The 17,025-nt window shown below is 43.6% G+C and overlaps 4 protein-coding genes across 4 annotated transcripts; 1 reads left to right on the top strand and 3 right to left on the bottom strand.

Moving 5' to 3' along the window:
• Nucleotides 1–1,667: 1,667 nt before the first annotated feature.
• Nucleotides 1,668–4,180, bottom strand: mettl21e (methyltransferase like 21e). Its single transcript, XM_053866728.1, has 5 exons — nt 4,005–4,180; nt 2,826–2,983; nt 2,644–2,761; nt 2,468–2,565; nt 1,668–2,252 (listed from the first exon to the last, which is right to left on the bottom strand). Exons 1-5 carry the CDS (start codon nt 4,030–4,032, stop codon nt 1,941–1,943), a joined length of 714 nt encoding a protein of 237 aa, XP_053722703.1. The 5' UTR covers nt 4,033–4,180; the 3' UTR covers nt 1,668–1,940.
• A 47-nt stretch (nt 4,181–4,227) lies between these two features.
• On the bottom strand, nt 4,228–11,690 carry ercc5 (excision repair cross-complementation group 5). The gene is made up of 15 exons (XM_053866727.1): nt 11,313–11,690; nt 11,025–11,200; nt 10,820–10,935; nt 10,560–10,661; nt 10,391–10,451; nt 9,901–10,047; nt 9,627–9,834; nt 8,689–9,516; nt 8,398–8,615; nt 7,951–8,070; nt 7,616–7,829; nt 7,182–7,326; nt 5,744–5,944; nt 5,576–5,660; nt 4,228–5,428 (listed from the first exon to the last, which is right to left on the bottom strand). Exons 1-15 carry the CDS (start codon nt 11,398–11,400, stop codon nt 4,817–4,819), a joined length of 3,321 nt encoding a protein of 1,106 aa, XP_053722702.1. The 5' UTR covers nt 11,401–11,690; the 3' UTR covers nt 4,228–4,816.
• A 293-nt stretch (nt 11,691–11,983) lies between these two features.
• Nucleotides 11,984–15,386, top strand: blzf1 (basic leucine zipper nuclear factor 1). Its single transcript, XM_053865171.1, has 7 exons — nt 11,984–12,047; nt 12,263–12,329; nt 12,557–13,017; nt 13,100–13,299; nt 13,393–13,521; nt 14,353–14,581; nt 14,660–15,386. Exons 2-7 carry the CDS (start codon nt 12,311–12,313, stop codon nt 14,843–14,845), a joined length of 1,224 nt encoding a protein of 407 aa, XP_053721146.1. The 5' UTR covers nt 11,984–12,047; nt 12,263–12,310; the 3' UTR covers nt 14,846–15,386.
• Nucleotides 14,606–16,905, bottom strand: trmt10c (tRNA methyltransferase 10C, mitochondrial RNase P subunit). The gene has a single exon (XM_053865170.1). It carries the CDS (start codon nt 16,765–16,767, stop codon nt 15,361–15,363), a length of 1,407 nt encoding a protein of 468 aa, XP_053721145.1. The 5' UTR covers nt 16,768–16,905; the 3' UTR covers nt 14,606–15,360.
• Between the last annotated feature and the right edge of the window lie 120 nt (nt 16,906–17,025).

Below are 17,025 nucleotides of genomic sequence, written 5' to 3'. Positions count from 1 at the left end.
TGGCTACTACGCTAGCCATCACCGACCAGAGAGAGGAAGTCGAGGGTCAGCACTGTATCCACCACCAGCTACAGAGTTGGAAACATGCAGCAGATCATCTCCTGTGAGAGACGCGTTTTGTTTTGGGTTTTTTTTTAAGAAGAAGAAGAAGAAGAAGCGATAAAGTGAACAATGTCTCTGCAGCTGTCTTGTGCATGTATCTGTGATGACAATTGTGTGTCATGATCTTCCATAATCCATTATCCAGACCTGCTGCTTGGGCCAAACCACAGCCATCCATCAGCAGGGATTTGGGTTTTAAACATCACGTATCACTTTTAATAGCTCACAATTATAGAAAGTGAATCGCTCCCCGGTTGCTCCAGATATTTTGACTGGTAATGATCCAAACTTGCAAAATCTTTGTGGGATGGTGTCCATGTGGCGACGAGGACTAATATGGCCCGGAGGCTAATTTAACTTCTACGGTGATGATCGATGATGTCACAGGTGAGGTTTGGGAAAATTAGCTGCTGGTGGTGGTGGTGGGGGGAGTTATTTGGTAGGATGGTGTTACACAGAGAATTTAAATATGGTTAGACAATTTACAGGTCTTACAAGTCAGAGATTCAAATGTGTTTGGGGTGAAGTCTCACAGTGCTTTTGAGTTTCCTTGGACACGAGGTCTAAAGGTGCTTCAATCTACACCTCATTTTGAATCAAAATCTTTTATTGTATTTCTGAACCTGAATCTAAATCTCAAACATATAAATATAAAGTTGATCACGTTGAAAACAAATATAAACATTTATCAAATTCTTAAGTGTAAAATGTAAGTATCAAATTAAGCCTCATTCTCTAAATATCAATCCAAATCTAAATTACATTTTTAAACATTTTAGGATTTCACTTTCACTTTGTATTTACATTTAATATTTTGACCTAATGCAAGATTTACATTTTATACCTAGAATTAAAGACTAGATGGATGTAAATGCCAGCAATTTGATGTAGAAACATACTGAAATTTACATCTCTAATATTGCCTTTTTTTTTTTCTTCCATATATCCTGGTGAGAGGCGTTGAGAAGAGAGAAAATGTTTAAAAATGCATTCAATCCTTCAAATATCAGATTCTGGTTGATATATGGTCTTCACCAGATACCGATATCGGGTATCGGTCCCATACTGAACCAGTACTCAAACTCAAATGTCTTTGTAAAATGTGTGTTTGCACTGCAGTAAAACTTGTGACCGTCAACCACGTGAAGAAAAACATACTGAGGAATGTTGTTAAATAACAATCTATACATGGAAAAATAAAAAAAAACAACTAAAAGAAACTTAATGTGTAATGACTTCATTACCGTTATCGGTGCATCCCTAGTCTTTACATGACATTTTCTCACGCTAGAGCTTTTCAAAGCCAAAGTACAACCAAAAAGATTGGACCAAGGACCAGCTCCAGAAATTAAATATCCCCACCGACCTGCAGTAGTTTCAGCCGATCCGAAGCTATTAATTTAGCAACAAAATAAACAAGTAAATTAATGAATTTAAATAATGAACAACAAGGAAAAAAACTTTGATACAACAGTTTTATTTGCATCCACCTGACACATATACCTGAATCAATGATGTGAGATAAACAGACTGCATGTTGTAACAACAACCTCACTTGACCTCGACTCAGAATGGGGTTGACATCTTTGTCAGAGAAAGAGTTGAAGATATCAAATTCAGCCTCTTCAGACACGCAGCAGCTATTTTGACGTCTTGAAAGTCGAATGGCAAAACAGACCGCATGTCTGCTTGTTTACGTTCTGTTGACTTATATCCAGTGGGGTGCATTTGTCATCATGCGCAATGTGTGGTGGACAACAACAACGTACAGCTCCTTCATGTCATAAAGAGTTTGTTGGAAAACACTGAATGTAAACAACAGATCCTGGAATCATTATTCAAGCTGGAGCCCCTTTTGAGTCCTTCCTCCAGCCCCGGTACAGTTTGATACTGAGGCTGGGGAGGTCATACAGCACCTCCAGATGGAAGCGCTCCCTAAAACGGTCCACAAATCGGTTTTCAGGGTCAAGACGGAAACGCATGGCCCACAAGATCTGAGTATTCTCTTGACAGAGGTGGTCGAATGTGTTGAGCAGTTCCTCCAGATAAGGGTGACAGTAGACCACGTCGGCTGCCAGGATATAGTCGAACCTGTGTGTCGCCCGTGGAAACCGCTGCTCAACCTCTGGTCCCCAGATGAGCTCGGTCACCTGCAGAGATGGAGGTGAACATTGGCGAAGATTTTCTCAGTAAATACCGATGTGACTGGCCCTGCTACAGAAATATATGTCATCATCTAACAATATGTACTATGGCCACCTTGCTAACTCAAAGCACTCCCATCACTGGCACTACAAGACCCACAATGTACTGCAACAGTTGAAACTCTCAGCTAAGGACCAAGGATTATTGATATAAGACTTGCCAGAGGGATATATTTAGAGTTCCCCTTTGTATTTCGTGTGACGTTATACTGGAGGTTTCCCAGCACGTCTGGAAGGTCAGTCGAGGTCACCTTGGCTCCTGGAGAAGTCAACACATCACAGTTCAGTGGTTTGTTCTTCTACAGCTTCATCCTCACTCAAGCAGGTTTTTGATCACCTAACAAACTGGCGACGATCGACACCAGTCCAGTTCCTGCTCCAAGTTCAATCACATTGTGGTCCATCAGGTTGTATTTGTCCTGGTTGGCTTCCAAGAAATGGCACAGCACCATGGCCTGGTAGGGGACACAGCACCATGTGTAACCGGACCTCACCTTGTGTCACCATTCACCAACATACTGATGGCCACAGCACGGCGCCATAGAGGTCCGTGGATTCTTTGATTCGGATCTCCAGGTCTGAAAACAGGTACCCCTCCCAGGCTTCCGGGCCCATGACTGATGGGTGAAACTGTCGAGCCATGATGGCGTTTGCTAGCTCAGCATCCTCTGCAACGTCTGCGGACGTGAGACCAAACACAGTTCATTTCTGACGCAGAAATACAGCACGTTTATCTCAAAGTAATAGGATACCAATTTGTTTTGTGGAATCAAGATATAAATAGTGCTGCACATATTTTCTTCATTTCATCTCAACATTTCTTCACATTTTAATGATCCATACATTTTTACGACTTGATCTCAATGCAAACATTGTCATTTAACAGAGGATTTTAGGGAGATTAAATTGAAACACAGAAAAATGTTTATTGTATATATCAACATATAAAAGAGAAGTTGCACAGACACAGCAAGATTAAGGAGATTAGAGTCAGAATTCTCGCTTTAAAGTCAGAATTATGAGAAAAAAGTCAAAATTCTCACTTTAAAGTCAGACATGAAAGTCAGAATTCTGAGATTAAAGTCAGAATTCTGCCAATTTTTATTTTTTTCTTCACTGCCCCTAATCCTCTTCCGTATTTGTAGGCTATGAAGATTTCTAGTTTATATTTTCATGTCAGTCTCAGAAGATTTCCATTGCCATTGTGCGCCATATGTTGATTTATTAAACCCTCAGTTAAGTATAATGAGCAGCAGCATAAACAAATTTGGTTTTAATTTAGTTTTAGTTTTATAAGCTCCATCAGCTGTTTGGAAAGGACTTTTGCCTTCATTGCATATGCCATTTCACGATCATTATAGTGCACTTTAACTTATTTAAAGCTTCCTGTCTCTGCTGGTGTGAGTCAGTTTATGGGCGTCAGAGCTGCTCAGTTATGCAAGAGAGAGAGGGAGAGACAGACGGAGAGAGTGAGAAAGAAAGAGAGAGTGAGTGAGGAAAGGTCAGGAGAGCCCCCGGGAGTAACCACAATGGTATTCGGGGTTGTGTGTGTGCATGTGGAAGTTGGCTCAATGAATTTAAATTGACAGGCCACAGTGAGCATGTCGGGCTGAAGATCAGAAGAACTCCAAAACACTGGATCCAACATTTGACAAATACAGGACCATCTTATCTTATATTGCACTTTTAAATTCTCACCCTTCCCTCGGGTCTTGGAATCCTCCATGGTGGTCTTACAAGGCTGATTTTGGGTCGATACCAATCCAGGTCATGAGCAGGTCACTTGATATTCCGGAACGTTTTAAATGAACCCGAGAGCAATTGCAGCTTTTTACACTTCTGGTCCAAACACTTCTGCTCCTGGCTTCTGCTGTGCATTTCTGCTGCTGCTGGTGGTGGTTGCCGAAGCTCTAAAGCTGAGTGACAGATGCAGCTGCTCGTCGGACTGCTGATCTGGACCGCGAAGACGAGAGGGGCGCCAGTTTAGATTAAGATAGACTCTAGATTCTGTGAAAAGAGGAACTGGTGGGCAACATTTTTTTAAAAGGCTCATCTCATGTGTTCAGATAGCAGTTGCATTTATCTTGAGACATGGTGGACAAAACACAACGCTGTGCAGCAATGCAAATAGAAAAGAAAATAAGGAGCGCCAAGTTAACCTTGAGGGATCTGAGTCATCCATCAGCCGAGTCCTTTTATTACTAGCCTAATAGGGACAACAGCATTATGAGACTGGACACACGTTCAAGAATTTGTCAACATGTTTGAGAGACAGGGTTTGTTCCATGGGAGTAATGCTGACAGGACACCTGAACCAGCGGCTTGTGGAGGCTGAGGCTCTTTTCTGAGTCGGTGGTTGACATCCCTGTTTGTGTCTAATCATAGAGCTGGAGTGACACATCATTCTCGTAAATTCATCTCATGCTGAAACATTAGAAGTTCATGAGAACCACACCTTGATTCATCAGCGTATTCACAGCATCGTCAAGCAGCAAATACATTGATCAGATCTACAACAATTTATGTTTCAGTTTCAAACTCAGATCGGCCTTCTTCCGTCCTCGTCCTCGAATGCTTTTACCCGCACGTCCCCTCCGGTTTCCCTCAAACACGGACCTAGCCGTCACCATGGCAACTTTGGCGTTAGCATCGCTGCCATCGTCTGAATCGCTGCTGCTGCTACGTCTCGCTCTGGTGGGTTTGGTTTTTGCAGACTGAGCTGGTTTTACCGGTGACTCCTGACTACTGCTACTACCGCTGCTACTACCGCTGCTGCTGCGTCTCGTAGGTTTTGACTCAGTAGACTGAGCAACAGGACTCCCTGAAGAAAGGTCTCTACTGCCGCAAACACTCTGACTTGGTGCCAACACGTTGCCATTGACAGACCCCAGAAAACCTCCACCTACTCCAACAGATCTTTCCTGACCCATTCCCTTTGTTTCATCCACTACATGTCCTTTTTTACACTTTGACGGAGACGCTTTGTCGTCCTCAGTGTCCTCCTCCTCTCTCCCCGTCTCCTTTCTTTTCATACAGGTGATCGCTCTTCGCAAGCGCTGACTTTTGATGGCTTGTTTCTCCTGTTGCTCCAAGCGGAAGAAGGAGTCGATCCTCAGCTGAGTCTATACAAAGAGGTCAGGAAAGAGTGCTTAGGACAAACACACTGAACTTGTCATCTAAAAAGACAAAATAATTCTTACAACAACTGAGGTATGATACAACAAACCTGATGTATTTTACTTGCATGATTTCTCAGTAACTTTCCTCACCTGCTGCAAATTCATCTGCTTCATCACAGGCTGAAGAGTTTCCTCCGTCTTTCTGCTGCTCCAGCCGAAGCGGCTCTGGCAGAACGTGACGGCGGTGTTCAGAAAAACACTGAGGTAACTCCTTGGACACACAGACTAACAGGCAAAAACAGGATTCATAAAGGATATTCTTTGATCATGTCCAGTTGTGGGCGACCCCAGCTGAAGGAGGAGTCAGACTGGTCAACAGTAGGGTCCAGGTAAGCCTGGGCCACGGCCGGGTTTGGGAATCCAGGCTGAAGTTTCAAGTCTCTAAGCTTCCTCTTCACCTTGGTGTCACGAGGATCGGCCACTAAACGCTTCTTCTCTTGGGCCTCTGACCACCAAGTACTGGGAGGAAACACCATGGCATCAAGAAACATGTGATGACTAGAGGCTAATGGAGCAAATTAAAAAGGGCGGCAAGTTATTGCCACAGTCAGGTGTGGAGTGGGAAATGGTCCAGTCAGTTTGTCTGGAAATAGAGGTTGGTGATATCATAACATTAAAGCCTGAACAATTAGACCATTTAGCAACGTGAGGAGATCACATGGATTCTGTCACATGCATTCTATACACTATAGATCTATGCTGATGCATCTATCTATCTATCTATGCTCCTCTCCCCACACACTCACAGCGAAGAAGCGCAACTTGGGAGTTGTTTTTACACCTGATGTGCCTCTAACTTGACCACGCACCATCACGACAGAATGATGGACTCTTCCTTGTCAGACCAGCGATGCCAATGCCTCTCTGCGTCACAGAGCTAACCTTACTGGCACTAGTAGACTATCAAAGTTTGCTTCATGGTTTAAAAGTTGGCTAAAAAACTAAATGCTGAAGCAAAAAAATGTGCTCTAAAATGCTAAGGGAGAAATTGCTGTTTTGAAGCTAAGAAAAAATAAATTATCAATAATTATTAAATTTGTCTGGAGATAACCCCAACTACAATAAAATCATCCAACAGACACTTAAATAAATTGTTTTTGCCATATTGCCCCCACCTTTCTGGAGACAATTTAAACAAACACATTTTCTGCCATTTGTTTCTGCAAATAACATGCCATAATAGCCGACTGTCAGAAGCTACAATTTTTCACAAATTAAAAGGGATTTTCTACAAGAGTTTTGACCGAGCACAATTGCACTTTGGCTGAGGTTCCTTTGTTGGTTTGCCTCAGGATTTTTTTCAATGAATGAAGTGCTTTGCTCTTAAAAAAGGTTGAAAAACACTGGTATATAACACTATTAGGTAGTAACAACAGTGGATTTTTTTTGAGATGGTGCTTATTATAGCCACACAAAAACTTGCCCCCAAGCACAACTGTGGTGGTTGTTAATTGTCCTCAGCTTACTTTGTCTCTACAGCCAGCTGTTTGGGCTGAAAGATCAGAGGGCAAATACCTTGGCTCTGGAGAAAAGTGAGGCACAGTTATCACTGGTGTGAGTGATGTACATACTATTTTCACTGCATGTTCATGCCCCCAAATCCCTGGGTCTTAGGCTGAAATAAATCGAGGTTAACATGTGGGGCCAGCTCCTCCAGAGGAGGGCAACACTTGTAACACAGTCCCAACACACTCACCTGAACTGCACCAGAGGCTCAAGTCCAGAGCCTGGGAACTCATTCAGTATCTCCATGCCAGTCACATACCCCACACCCTGCACGCCTTCTGTGTAATCACTTCCAAGCAAATACGCCAGATTGATCAGTTTGGTTCTGTCCAGACCTGAAGACAGAGGATGACGCCACACATTGTTCACTGATTCATGCTGCTGGGGCCGCGCTTCAGACATGAGCATTGGTGGCAAGGCAGTATGTCACCGCTGTGATTTGATATAGTATCAAAGAGAATATTAGACGATGCAACCATCTGCATTGGCTGTACGACTCAATTTTAACAATCCCTTGATGGAAGCCAACTATTTGTTGGCCCAGTTAGCAGCAGCATTATATTATAGACAAAGTCAAGACAAATCCATCTCCATAAGAAATGGGAGGTTATTTTCTGCACTGACCTAGTTGGTTCTTCAGGTCACTGTACTGATAGTGTTCAACATATTTGTTGTGACTAAAGAAATTTCTGTAGACGTGTCGTCCGCCAAAAAGCCACACGTCCGAGTCGTCAGTGATGGTCCCGTTGGTCTGGTCGGCTCGGTCCAGTGCTGCACACTGTGCCTCGGCCTCTGTTGGCGCTACCAGGTACGGAACTCCAAAAAGGCTGAGCAGCTCCTGGTGTAAGAAGCAGAAAACGTCAGTAAATGACGGACGAGAGGTCAGTGCTCTGAAGTGAAATCCATCGCTGTTTGTGGCTCAAAAGGGCTGTTTTATTGCAGTCGCTTGTGCGCCTCACCTGGCTCTCCAGATACATCTGTCCAGTCACGGTGTTGGCCATCCTCTCCTGCTGCTGCTTCTGCTCCCTTAAACTGCTCTGTTCAGCCTGCAGGGAATTCTCCAGAGATTGCAGCTCCTCCTGTGATGCCACACACACACACCGACAACAATAAATCAATCATCTGTCTTGAAGAATCATGAGGCAGGAAACTTTATTAAGGTTAAATCCCAAACTCATACACACAAGTCGAAACAACAGCACACCTCCATATTAACAAACAAACAAATATCAATGTCACCATTCGCACTGAGGCTCACACAAACACATTCTTATTTCACACTCTCACCAAAGGTCATGAGCCGCTGTCATGACCAAAGACCCAACCATACGCTGGCAGGTGATAGGCTAGCTCAGATGTCCATCACTGAAATGAAGGACATTAGTGTTCTTCACGTTTAAACTCACCAAGTCAAGTTGATCCCATTTCTCCATTTCTGGGGCAGAGCTGGATTCAGCTGCCATTTCATCTCCGTGATCCTTCTCTCCCTCGTGTTTGTTTTCTTCTTCTTCAGATACATTTAGTGTCTCCTCTGAAACTTCCACAGCTGAAACATCTTGCTCATCCTTCACCGCATTTTTATCTTCCTCATCTTCATCCTCTTCTGACACCTCAATGAAGCTCTCTGAAATCAAGAAAAGCAGAATGTTCATCATGTTGCTTCTCAGATGAGCATCTGAATCATCAGCAAACGTTACCTTCAGATTCACTTTCTTCATTGCTCTGTGCCTTTTCATCAACCACGTCTCTCTCTTTGTCATCGATGTTTGGAATCAGATCGCTCACTGCACTGTCGAGGGGAACCTTCGGCTTTTCTGAGCATGTTTCTGGTGCACCATCTTCAGTCAGAACGTTCAGACTTTTTACCATCGTCACTTCTGGACTCTTCTGTTCAGGTCTCACAATCGCTCCATTAACCTTACTCTCCTCTCTAGTGTTGACTTGCTGCGTAATCGCAGAACGAAAAGCCTTATTTCTCTGTCCGATAATATCCTCCATTTCTTCTGCTAAGTTGCTAAACAAAACATCTTGCTGTTTCAGTGGAATGTAATATTCTTCTTTGCTCGCCGGAGGTGATTTTTTCAAGGCTTTGGACTCTAACTCCTCATCAGAACTGCTGATGACTACTTCAGGCTGACTTATGATCTTTTGTTCCGTTGTCCTCTCCTTCTCCTCCTGCTCTTCAGTCAGCGCGCGTTGTATGGCCTGGAGAGTGCGTGGAGAAACACTGCCAGCTGGCTCAAGCAACTTCTCATCGTCTGAGCTGTCCCACATTGCACTTTGAATGGCTTTTAAAGTTCGAGGCGAGAGAGGGGATGTGGTATCTTGAGAGGAAATGGTTGGTTTAGATTGAGATGGTTTGGAATCTTCTGATGATGAGTCCTGTAAATCTTCATCTTCCTCATACACAGGCCTCCACAGGGGCTCAGGTCTGTCCACCTTCCTTCTTCTGTAGTCTGGAATGGAGCTCCGGGACAAAGATGATACTGACGGTTGCTGGTCTGGGTTCTTGCCATTCTTGGAGCCTGGGAGGAAAACAGACAATTTTGTTGTTATATTTGTCTTTTTATCTTATAATTTGTTTAAAAAATCCACACACTTGAGTTTATAGACATTTCAGCCAAAAAGCTCTCACCTTTAATGAGGATATAATGAGAGTTATCTTCTGAAACAAGTCTGTGTGTCTCTATGTTGTCAGTCTGCTGTTCTCCATCTGGATGGAGCTGAGGAGCGCTGCCTGCATTCTGCTGCTTCATCTCCTTCTCCACATTCTCCAGGCGCTGATTCAATTTGTTTCTCTGGAGCAGACCAGCCAGCTGGTACCGGGAGAAGTCTTCAGCTACCTGAGAACAAAGCGGAAATGTTCTAGAAAATGGATTCTAAATTAATGATGGTGAAAAGTGAGATACCTCTGGAGGCTTTTGTATCATAGATCTTCGTCGTTTGCAAAATTCTTTCATGTCTTGGAGTATTTCATATTTCATCTCGGGGGGTAAAGAGGCAAAATCTTCAGAGTTGATATCCATGGAGTTGGGGTTAGCATAGACTTGCTCACCCTGAAAGATAAGCAAGAGAAAGTGAAATTTATAGTATCAGACCATGCAATCATGTGAAACACTGTGGAAAAGAATTTTTGCCAAAGCAAAATAAACATCTGCTAGGTGTGTGACATCACAGATTACTGTCCATTTAACATGGTAGATAACAAGCAAAGCTGTGTGTGTAAACAACATTGCAATGCATTGCAATACAAATATAAAATAAAAACTTTTCTTCTTGTAGCACAATAGGGTTTGATAGGGTTTGACAAATCACTGAAATAAATGTAACATTTAAACATTGGTCATCTCATAAAAGAAATAATTTTTAAGTGAGCAATGGTATCACCATTTTACTTACCTCATACATGTAAAAACTGTCATCTGCATCATGGGATTCCTCCTCTTCCTCAGCTTCTGAACTGCTTGGGCAAAATGCGACATAATTGAAATACACAAATGTAACAATTCAAATACATAAATAGGAATTAGAGGATTGAAAAATTCATTTTCATAACCCAGTAAATGACCTGCTCTTTTCCTCCTCCTCAGCTGGGGGCAGAGCTGGGAGGACATACATGTCATCCACTTCATTTCTTCTGGTGGTAGTGAGGCTTGGTAGAGGGTCGACACTGACACAGGAATTATTCAAACAAAAAGAGAGAGAGACAAGAAAGACAGTTTCAATGCCACGGATACTGCGTTGCTCATATTGCAACAACTGTTTAGTGGAAATAACAAGTGACACATTTGCTCAACGTGAAAGACAGCAAACTTCATTTTATTTCACCTTTTGTCTCCGAGCGCAGCTTTGATGGCTTGTCGCTTCAGAAATGTTTTGAGGAGTTTCTCGTTGGTCTGTTTGGATTCTTGGGTCAGTTCTTCCTTCCTCTGCCTCCTCAATGCCTTCAACAGACAATAACTAATAATTAATACTAAATTAAAGCCAATGCAGACCTACATCATTTCCCTCAGGAGAGAAAGTCCGAACATACCAGCGTTTGCTTCTTCAGCAGAGGCGCGTCCCCATCGAAGACAAACACTGGCCTGATGCGGAAAAAGAGCAGCTTGCAGATGCGGTGGAAGAGCGTGAGGAGGTGGGCATTCTGGACGCTGTTGCCTTCACGGTCCCGGACCCCTTTCACCGCTTGGTTCAGCCATATGCTGATGTCTGGAATGGGCTGGTTAAGGGTGGAAATTCAACCAACGATACGACATTTAAGCGAGAAAAAAGAAGACAAAAGAAAAACAGAGCAAGTTCATGTTTTTGCAAGTGTGGATGCCGACAGCAAGGATCTTCCCCTCCAGGGTCTCCGGGTTGACAGGCTTTCCTGAGCTCTCCAGCAGTCTCCATAGCCCATGTACACCCATCTCACGAAGCAATAGTCCTTGTACTAGAAAACCAAATATTTACACATGAATTTCACCTAAGATTCATCGCTTCCATTGTTCAAACATTATTCTCCAAAGTTATGAAAAAAAAACTATCAACATCCGGTGAGAGCGCCCATAATATTAGTCCGTCGCGCCAACAGCAGGGCATCGACGGTTCCGCCTTGAACGAATTGTCTTGTTTTTTATCGTCTTTTAAAGACGCGGAATTATTCATACCACTCAGGGCTTTTAAATTTGTGAACACAACAGTGATATTACTCCACTTGTTGTAGAATCACGGTTTGTAGGCAACACATATGGTGGAACACTAGGGGGCAGAACAGGAAGTATGTAGACCGGGTAGGTCGTACCAGTGTTTATTTTCCCTTCACCAAGTCTTTCAGGTATCAGTTTACGGGATTTTGAGGATGTAAACTAAGCGTATTATACATTACGTGCTTTTTGGTATTTATAAAAACAGCATCATTGGATATATGCTCCAAACAATAGTAGAGGAAGAATCTGTATGTCTCGATCGGCATATCCTGGCAGTCGGAACAAAGGGATTTTGCATCCAACATCCAAGCCAACAGCTTCCGGTGATCCTCAGCTGAGTGAGCGAAGGGGAAGTGTTGGTGTTGTCGGTACGTTTTTGTAATCGTGTGTTTGCTCCTAGAAATGTGATTTCCTACGTTCGTGAACTTGATTTCAACCAAATGCACGGGGTTCTATCTGGAAGATTGGTCTTGTGTCGTGTCGTGTGGTGTTATCAGCTGTTGATCGTTAATGATTCGCAGCGGCCTCCTCTGATCAAGTCACTCGAAAACTCGATCATGTTTACACCACTTCTCATTTCCAGAGGTCATCTGGGTTCCAGACGTGCTGCACTGACTTCCAGACTTTCATCATGGCTGCTACTGTTAGAGGTAAGTGTTGGTTTTCATGTGTACGAATCCAGAACTGTAGTGTTCAACGTGCCCGTTGTGTTCTGGACACTATATATAATAAGAGTGTTCAAACGAATTTGCCCATGTTGTTCTGCTATTCAACAATGGAGTCACTGTGTCCATGTCTGGGTGCTGTTTTGACTATGGCAGTAATGCTTCACAAAGTGTGTCTGAACAGAGGTTACGATTTTGCTTTGTTCCTTCAGGTTCCGCCCATGTGCCTATTCGGGTTGCTGGTGATGGCATGGAAACAGAAAAATCCACCTCAGCGCTTGAACCCAACACAGATTCCCCACCACGAGGCTCACACACAGCGCCTCTATTGAAGGTGGCCAGCCCTAAACTGAGCCCCAAATCTCCACATCCCTCCTCACATGCGACACCTCAGTCTCCTGGAGTGCTGCATTTGGGAAAAGTCACCAAAGAGGCTTGTGCAGAAGTGGAGGCTGTAAGGATTCTCATCCCTCGTGCAGCTATAACCCGCAGCAGCTGTATAGGAACGAATGATGGGAAAGATGAGACGGGTCAGCAGGGTGAGAGTCAGGGCTCCCCTGCAGTACCTGTGGTCGAGGACTGGAGAATGCAGCTGGAAAAACTACAGAACTCTGAGAGAAGGCTACTGCAGGACAAAGAAGGACTTTGCAATCAGCTGCGTGTCCAGACAGAGGTCCATTTAATATGCTCTTGAGAGTCACATTCTCATAACACAAAGAATTTTCTTCTTCAAATTTGGTTTCATCTTATCTCAGGTCAACCGTGAGCTTAAGAAACTTCTTGTGGCTTCCGTTGGAGACGACTTGCAGTATCACTTTGAGCGCATGGCACGGGAAAAGAACCAGCTGATTCTTGAAAACGAAGCTTTGGGTCGGAGTCTAGCACACACAGCAGAGCAGCTGGAGCGGATGAACATCCAGTGTGACGTATGGAGGAGCAAGTTCCTAGCAAGCAGGTACTTGAGGGGGGGGGAAGTGTCAGTCACAAAGAGTTAAAGATGCTTTTGGAGGTAACATTCAATCTGAATATTTGTATCTCTTTATTGTAGAGTTATGGCAGAGGAGTTGACCAATTCAAGAGCAGCGCTGCAACGTCAAACCAGGGAAGCCCAAGGAGCCATTCAGGATCTGCTGCTGGAGAGGGAGGCCTTCTCGAGGGAGATGATCCTCACACACAGGTGATGCACATCTACAGTGCTCTGATGTGGTGGTGACATTGTTTATTAGTGCGTAACTATATGCCTATCTAGTTAATGTAATGATTTAAAGTGTGAGTACAGGGTGACTATATATGTGTGTGAATCTAAAATAAATACACATCAGTGAACTCTTGCTGAAAAGGTTGAAAAGAACAGTCATGCCAACACAGATCAGCTCGGTTATAGATAATCATACATGCCATGTTCTTGATGTCTGATCCAGTGTTATTTAGATGCACAGCAAAGACCCTACATTTAACTTCATCATTGTGACAGCAGATGTCAACATATGCAGATTTCTCACTCCCTATCCTAGATCCTTTGTTGAAGGGGAGATAACCAATAACCAAAATCAGCATAAAGCTTAGCTATTTCTCAAATACGTATGGAAAATCAACAGAGTCTTCATGAAAGAATGTCAGCTAGAGCAATTTTTGAATTTACCTATCCGTAAAACATGAGGTTATTTAATCCAAACTAGTTGTAAAGGTTCCTGTTGATACATTAATTGTCCAAGCCAACAGAATTAGCCGGCCAAATATCCAGCCAATATGAAGTGACTTGAACAGCACACAGTGTATGATACTGTTATGAAGGTTATATGATGTCATACACCCATGGTGCATTTGTCCAAGTAATGCATTTTCCAAGTTAATCCTGATTAGTGTAATGAGAAAAACGATTATATTTTACTCAAAATGACGTTTATAACAATAAGCAGAGCCTTATTCTACTCTAGAATGAAATGACAGATGTGTCACATATGTTGTTCACACTGATAGTAATCTGTAATCCTGTTTGTGTCATCAGATCCTTAGAGCAGCTGCTCGTCTCTCTTCAGTGGGGCAGGCAGCAGACTTACTATCCGAGCGCTCAGCCACTTAGCACTGGCGATGTTGCAGTGGCAAATCACAAGCTGGCAGATGCCATTAACTGCCACTTGTTGGGAAACAACACCAGCAGCAGCAGCGTGTTGAAAAGCGGCAGCACGACAGATCAACAGCTCTGCAGCACACCTGCAGAGAAAATGGCTGAAAAGGTTTGAATCCAACTTTATTTCAACAAGACAAACAATAATGAGCTTATGACTGAATGATGTATTCTTTCTTTTCCCCAGGTGTTAAAGATTTTAGATCCCAATTGCAGTCCTGAAAACGATCCTGAATCACCTTTAGGGGATTCGCCCCCCTCAACCTTTCTGAGCAGTAAGAAGAGCATTGGAAGATTTCACCCATATACACGCTTTGAGAACATCACCTTCAACTGCTGTGAGCGCTGCACGGGAGACATCCTGGTGCTCTAGAGGTCACTGAGGTGTTGCTGCTGTGGACGGTGAAGTGTCATCCTCTGAGGACGTTGTCAGCTGCTGTCTCTTGTGTAGGCTCTTCCCCGTCAAACTGATTATTTCAAAATATTTTCATATTATTTATTTGTAAACGCTACTTTTCCGAGCAGCTTACAGTATTCGCATGGCCGGATTCATTTTTTTGAAGAAGTAAAATGAAACTGTTAAGAATCATCAACATTTACAACTTTATTATTTAACTCCTGTAAGCCTGTTACTTGCATTGTATTTCAAGGTCATCCAATTCTGCAGGTTGATTCAATTCAAAGATTATGACTGCTAATATTCTAAGTCAGCATTTGCATTACAGTGTTCATTCGATCAATTTTGGGTGATGTCAGTCTTGCTTTATTGTGTATTTATTGCTTGAAAGTGGATTCAAAAAACAATGAGATGAATGGTTGAATAAACAGGAAAAGGTTGATGAACTTCATGTTTGCAAGATCTCATACAAAAGTCTAAACATGACCAACTCACTCCTCATCCAGCCAGTGTTTTCTTTTACTGAAACCTTTTCCATCTCTGATGTAACTGGAAAATGAAGTCCGAACTCTGGTCTCAGGTAGCTTTTTGTTTCCGCTTCTCAGAGAGTCCTTCAAGGAAAACTTGTTTGCACTGACAAATGTCCTGTCTTCATTCTGTTTGCTGAACTCTGAGGACCTGTTGAAGCTCTTGACTGGTCTTGTGATTTCTCCTGGCGTCTGTTTTTGGTGCAAGCCATCATGCTTTCGACTCGGCACAAACTTGAGCGCCTCCTCCCATTTCCCTGTCTCCTTTACTGTTGACATTATGCGAATCATCTGATCCAGAGTCAGATTCTTGGCGCCAATCTCCCAGTGGAGGTACTCATCCAATGGCAGACGGGCAGTGTTCAACTTCAGACGCTTGGCGTTCGCGAATGACAGGCCTGATTTGATTGAGCGGTCCACAAGAGCTCCTATGATGTAGACTTTGCTGTGGTCATAAGTGCGGAGAACGTTTGGAGAGTCCGCAGTGAGGTAAACCAGGCGGTCGTGAGGAAAGACATCAACGTAGTGATGAGGAGTACTGGTGATGAGCAGGCGGTTCCAGGCATCGGCGCCATATCGCTTGAGGAGCTGTCTCTGATACTCTCCTTCTGGATCCAGATTGCAGAAGTGTAGGTGGTAGGGGTCGGCCGCGCGTCGGTTCCAACCTTCCACCTCCAGCAGCTGAGACACAGTATTTTGAACCTCTCGCCTGTTCATATTGGACTCATAGCTCATGTCAAACACTAGCGGCTGACCAAACTGCATGGCTTGAGCACTTCTCCAGGCATAATGACGGTCTTCAGTCTTGGACCAGAACTGGAGGAAAAACCGGTTCTCAGCATCTTTCTTTTCTTCTGCTTGCTCTTGTTTCAGCTCCAAGGATGCTTCTCTTGTCGCTCTCTTCTGTTGTTGCTTCTCCTTGCGATTTATCTTATGTCCTTCTCTGATGGCCAAGTACTTTAGATACTTTTTTCGGGCTGATCTAGTGGTGAGCTCGGCCAAAATCTTGAGCTCATCTGCTGTCATCTCTTGAGGTACTTGCTTGCCAGCGTAGCGCCACATTGACACCAGATTCTGAGCAGCCTCCAAAGTATCCAAGCTCGTAGAGCCCTGCTGCTTCGTGGTGCCATCCTCCTCCTCCTCCTCGTCATCTTCGTCGAGTTCTTTCTGTTGTTCGAATGATGCACTTTGGGTTTTCATCACTGCTTTCCATCTGTCCAAGTCAATTTTCTCCGACTGTTTTGGGCAGGCAGTGTAGAAGGGGCGAGCATCGCTCACTCTTTGGTGATGACAGTCCCCTCCAGGTGGAAATAAACTCCGACTCCGTCTGCTGCCAAAGCCAGAAATATGAACATAGCTGCATTGCCACATCTCTTTGAAACGGCGTGGCTTAAAAAGTCGAAACACGATGAAGAACCTCAGTCGAAAAATTAATTACTGCTGCGGTTCATTAAGTGTGGAGAACACCTTCATCGATTACCCTGTACTTTGTCGGTATGAGGAGAGGTCACGTTGTTTCAGGGTGTAACATTAAAATACATCCGCTCAAACAAAGTCGTTCCTCACGACGCACCGTTTGTTCCCCTTAAGTTCAAACAGACTGTTTGAAAGCTAGAAATGCATGTTTCA

The sequence above is a fragment of the Synchiropus splendidus genome, chromosome 5, assembly GCF_027744825.2.
Source record: "Synchiropus splendidus isolate RoL2022-P1 chromosome 5, RoL_Sspl_1.0, whole genome shotgun sequence".
Lineage (NCBI taxonomy): Eukaryota > Metazoa > Chordata > Actinopteri > Syngnathiformes > Callionymidae > Synchiropus > Synchiropus splendidus.
Note: the sequence above shows the minus strand (reverse complement) of the source record. Positions and strands in the feature narration are given on the sequence as shown.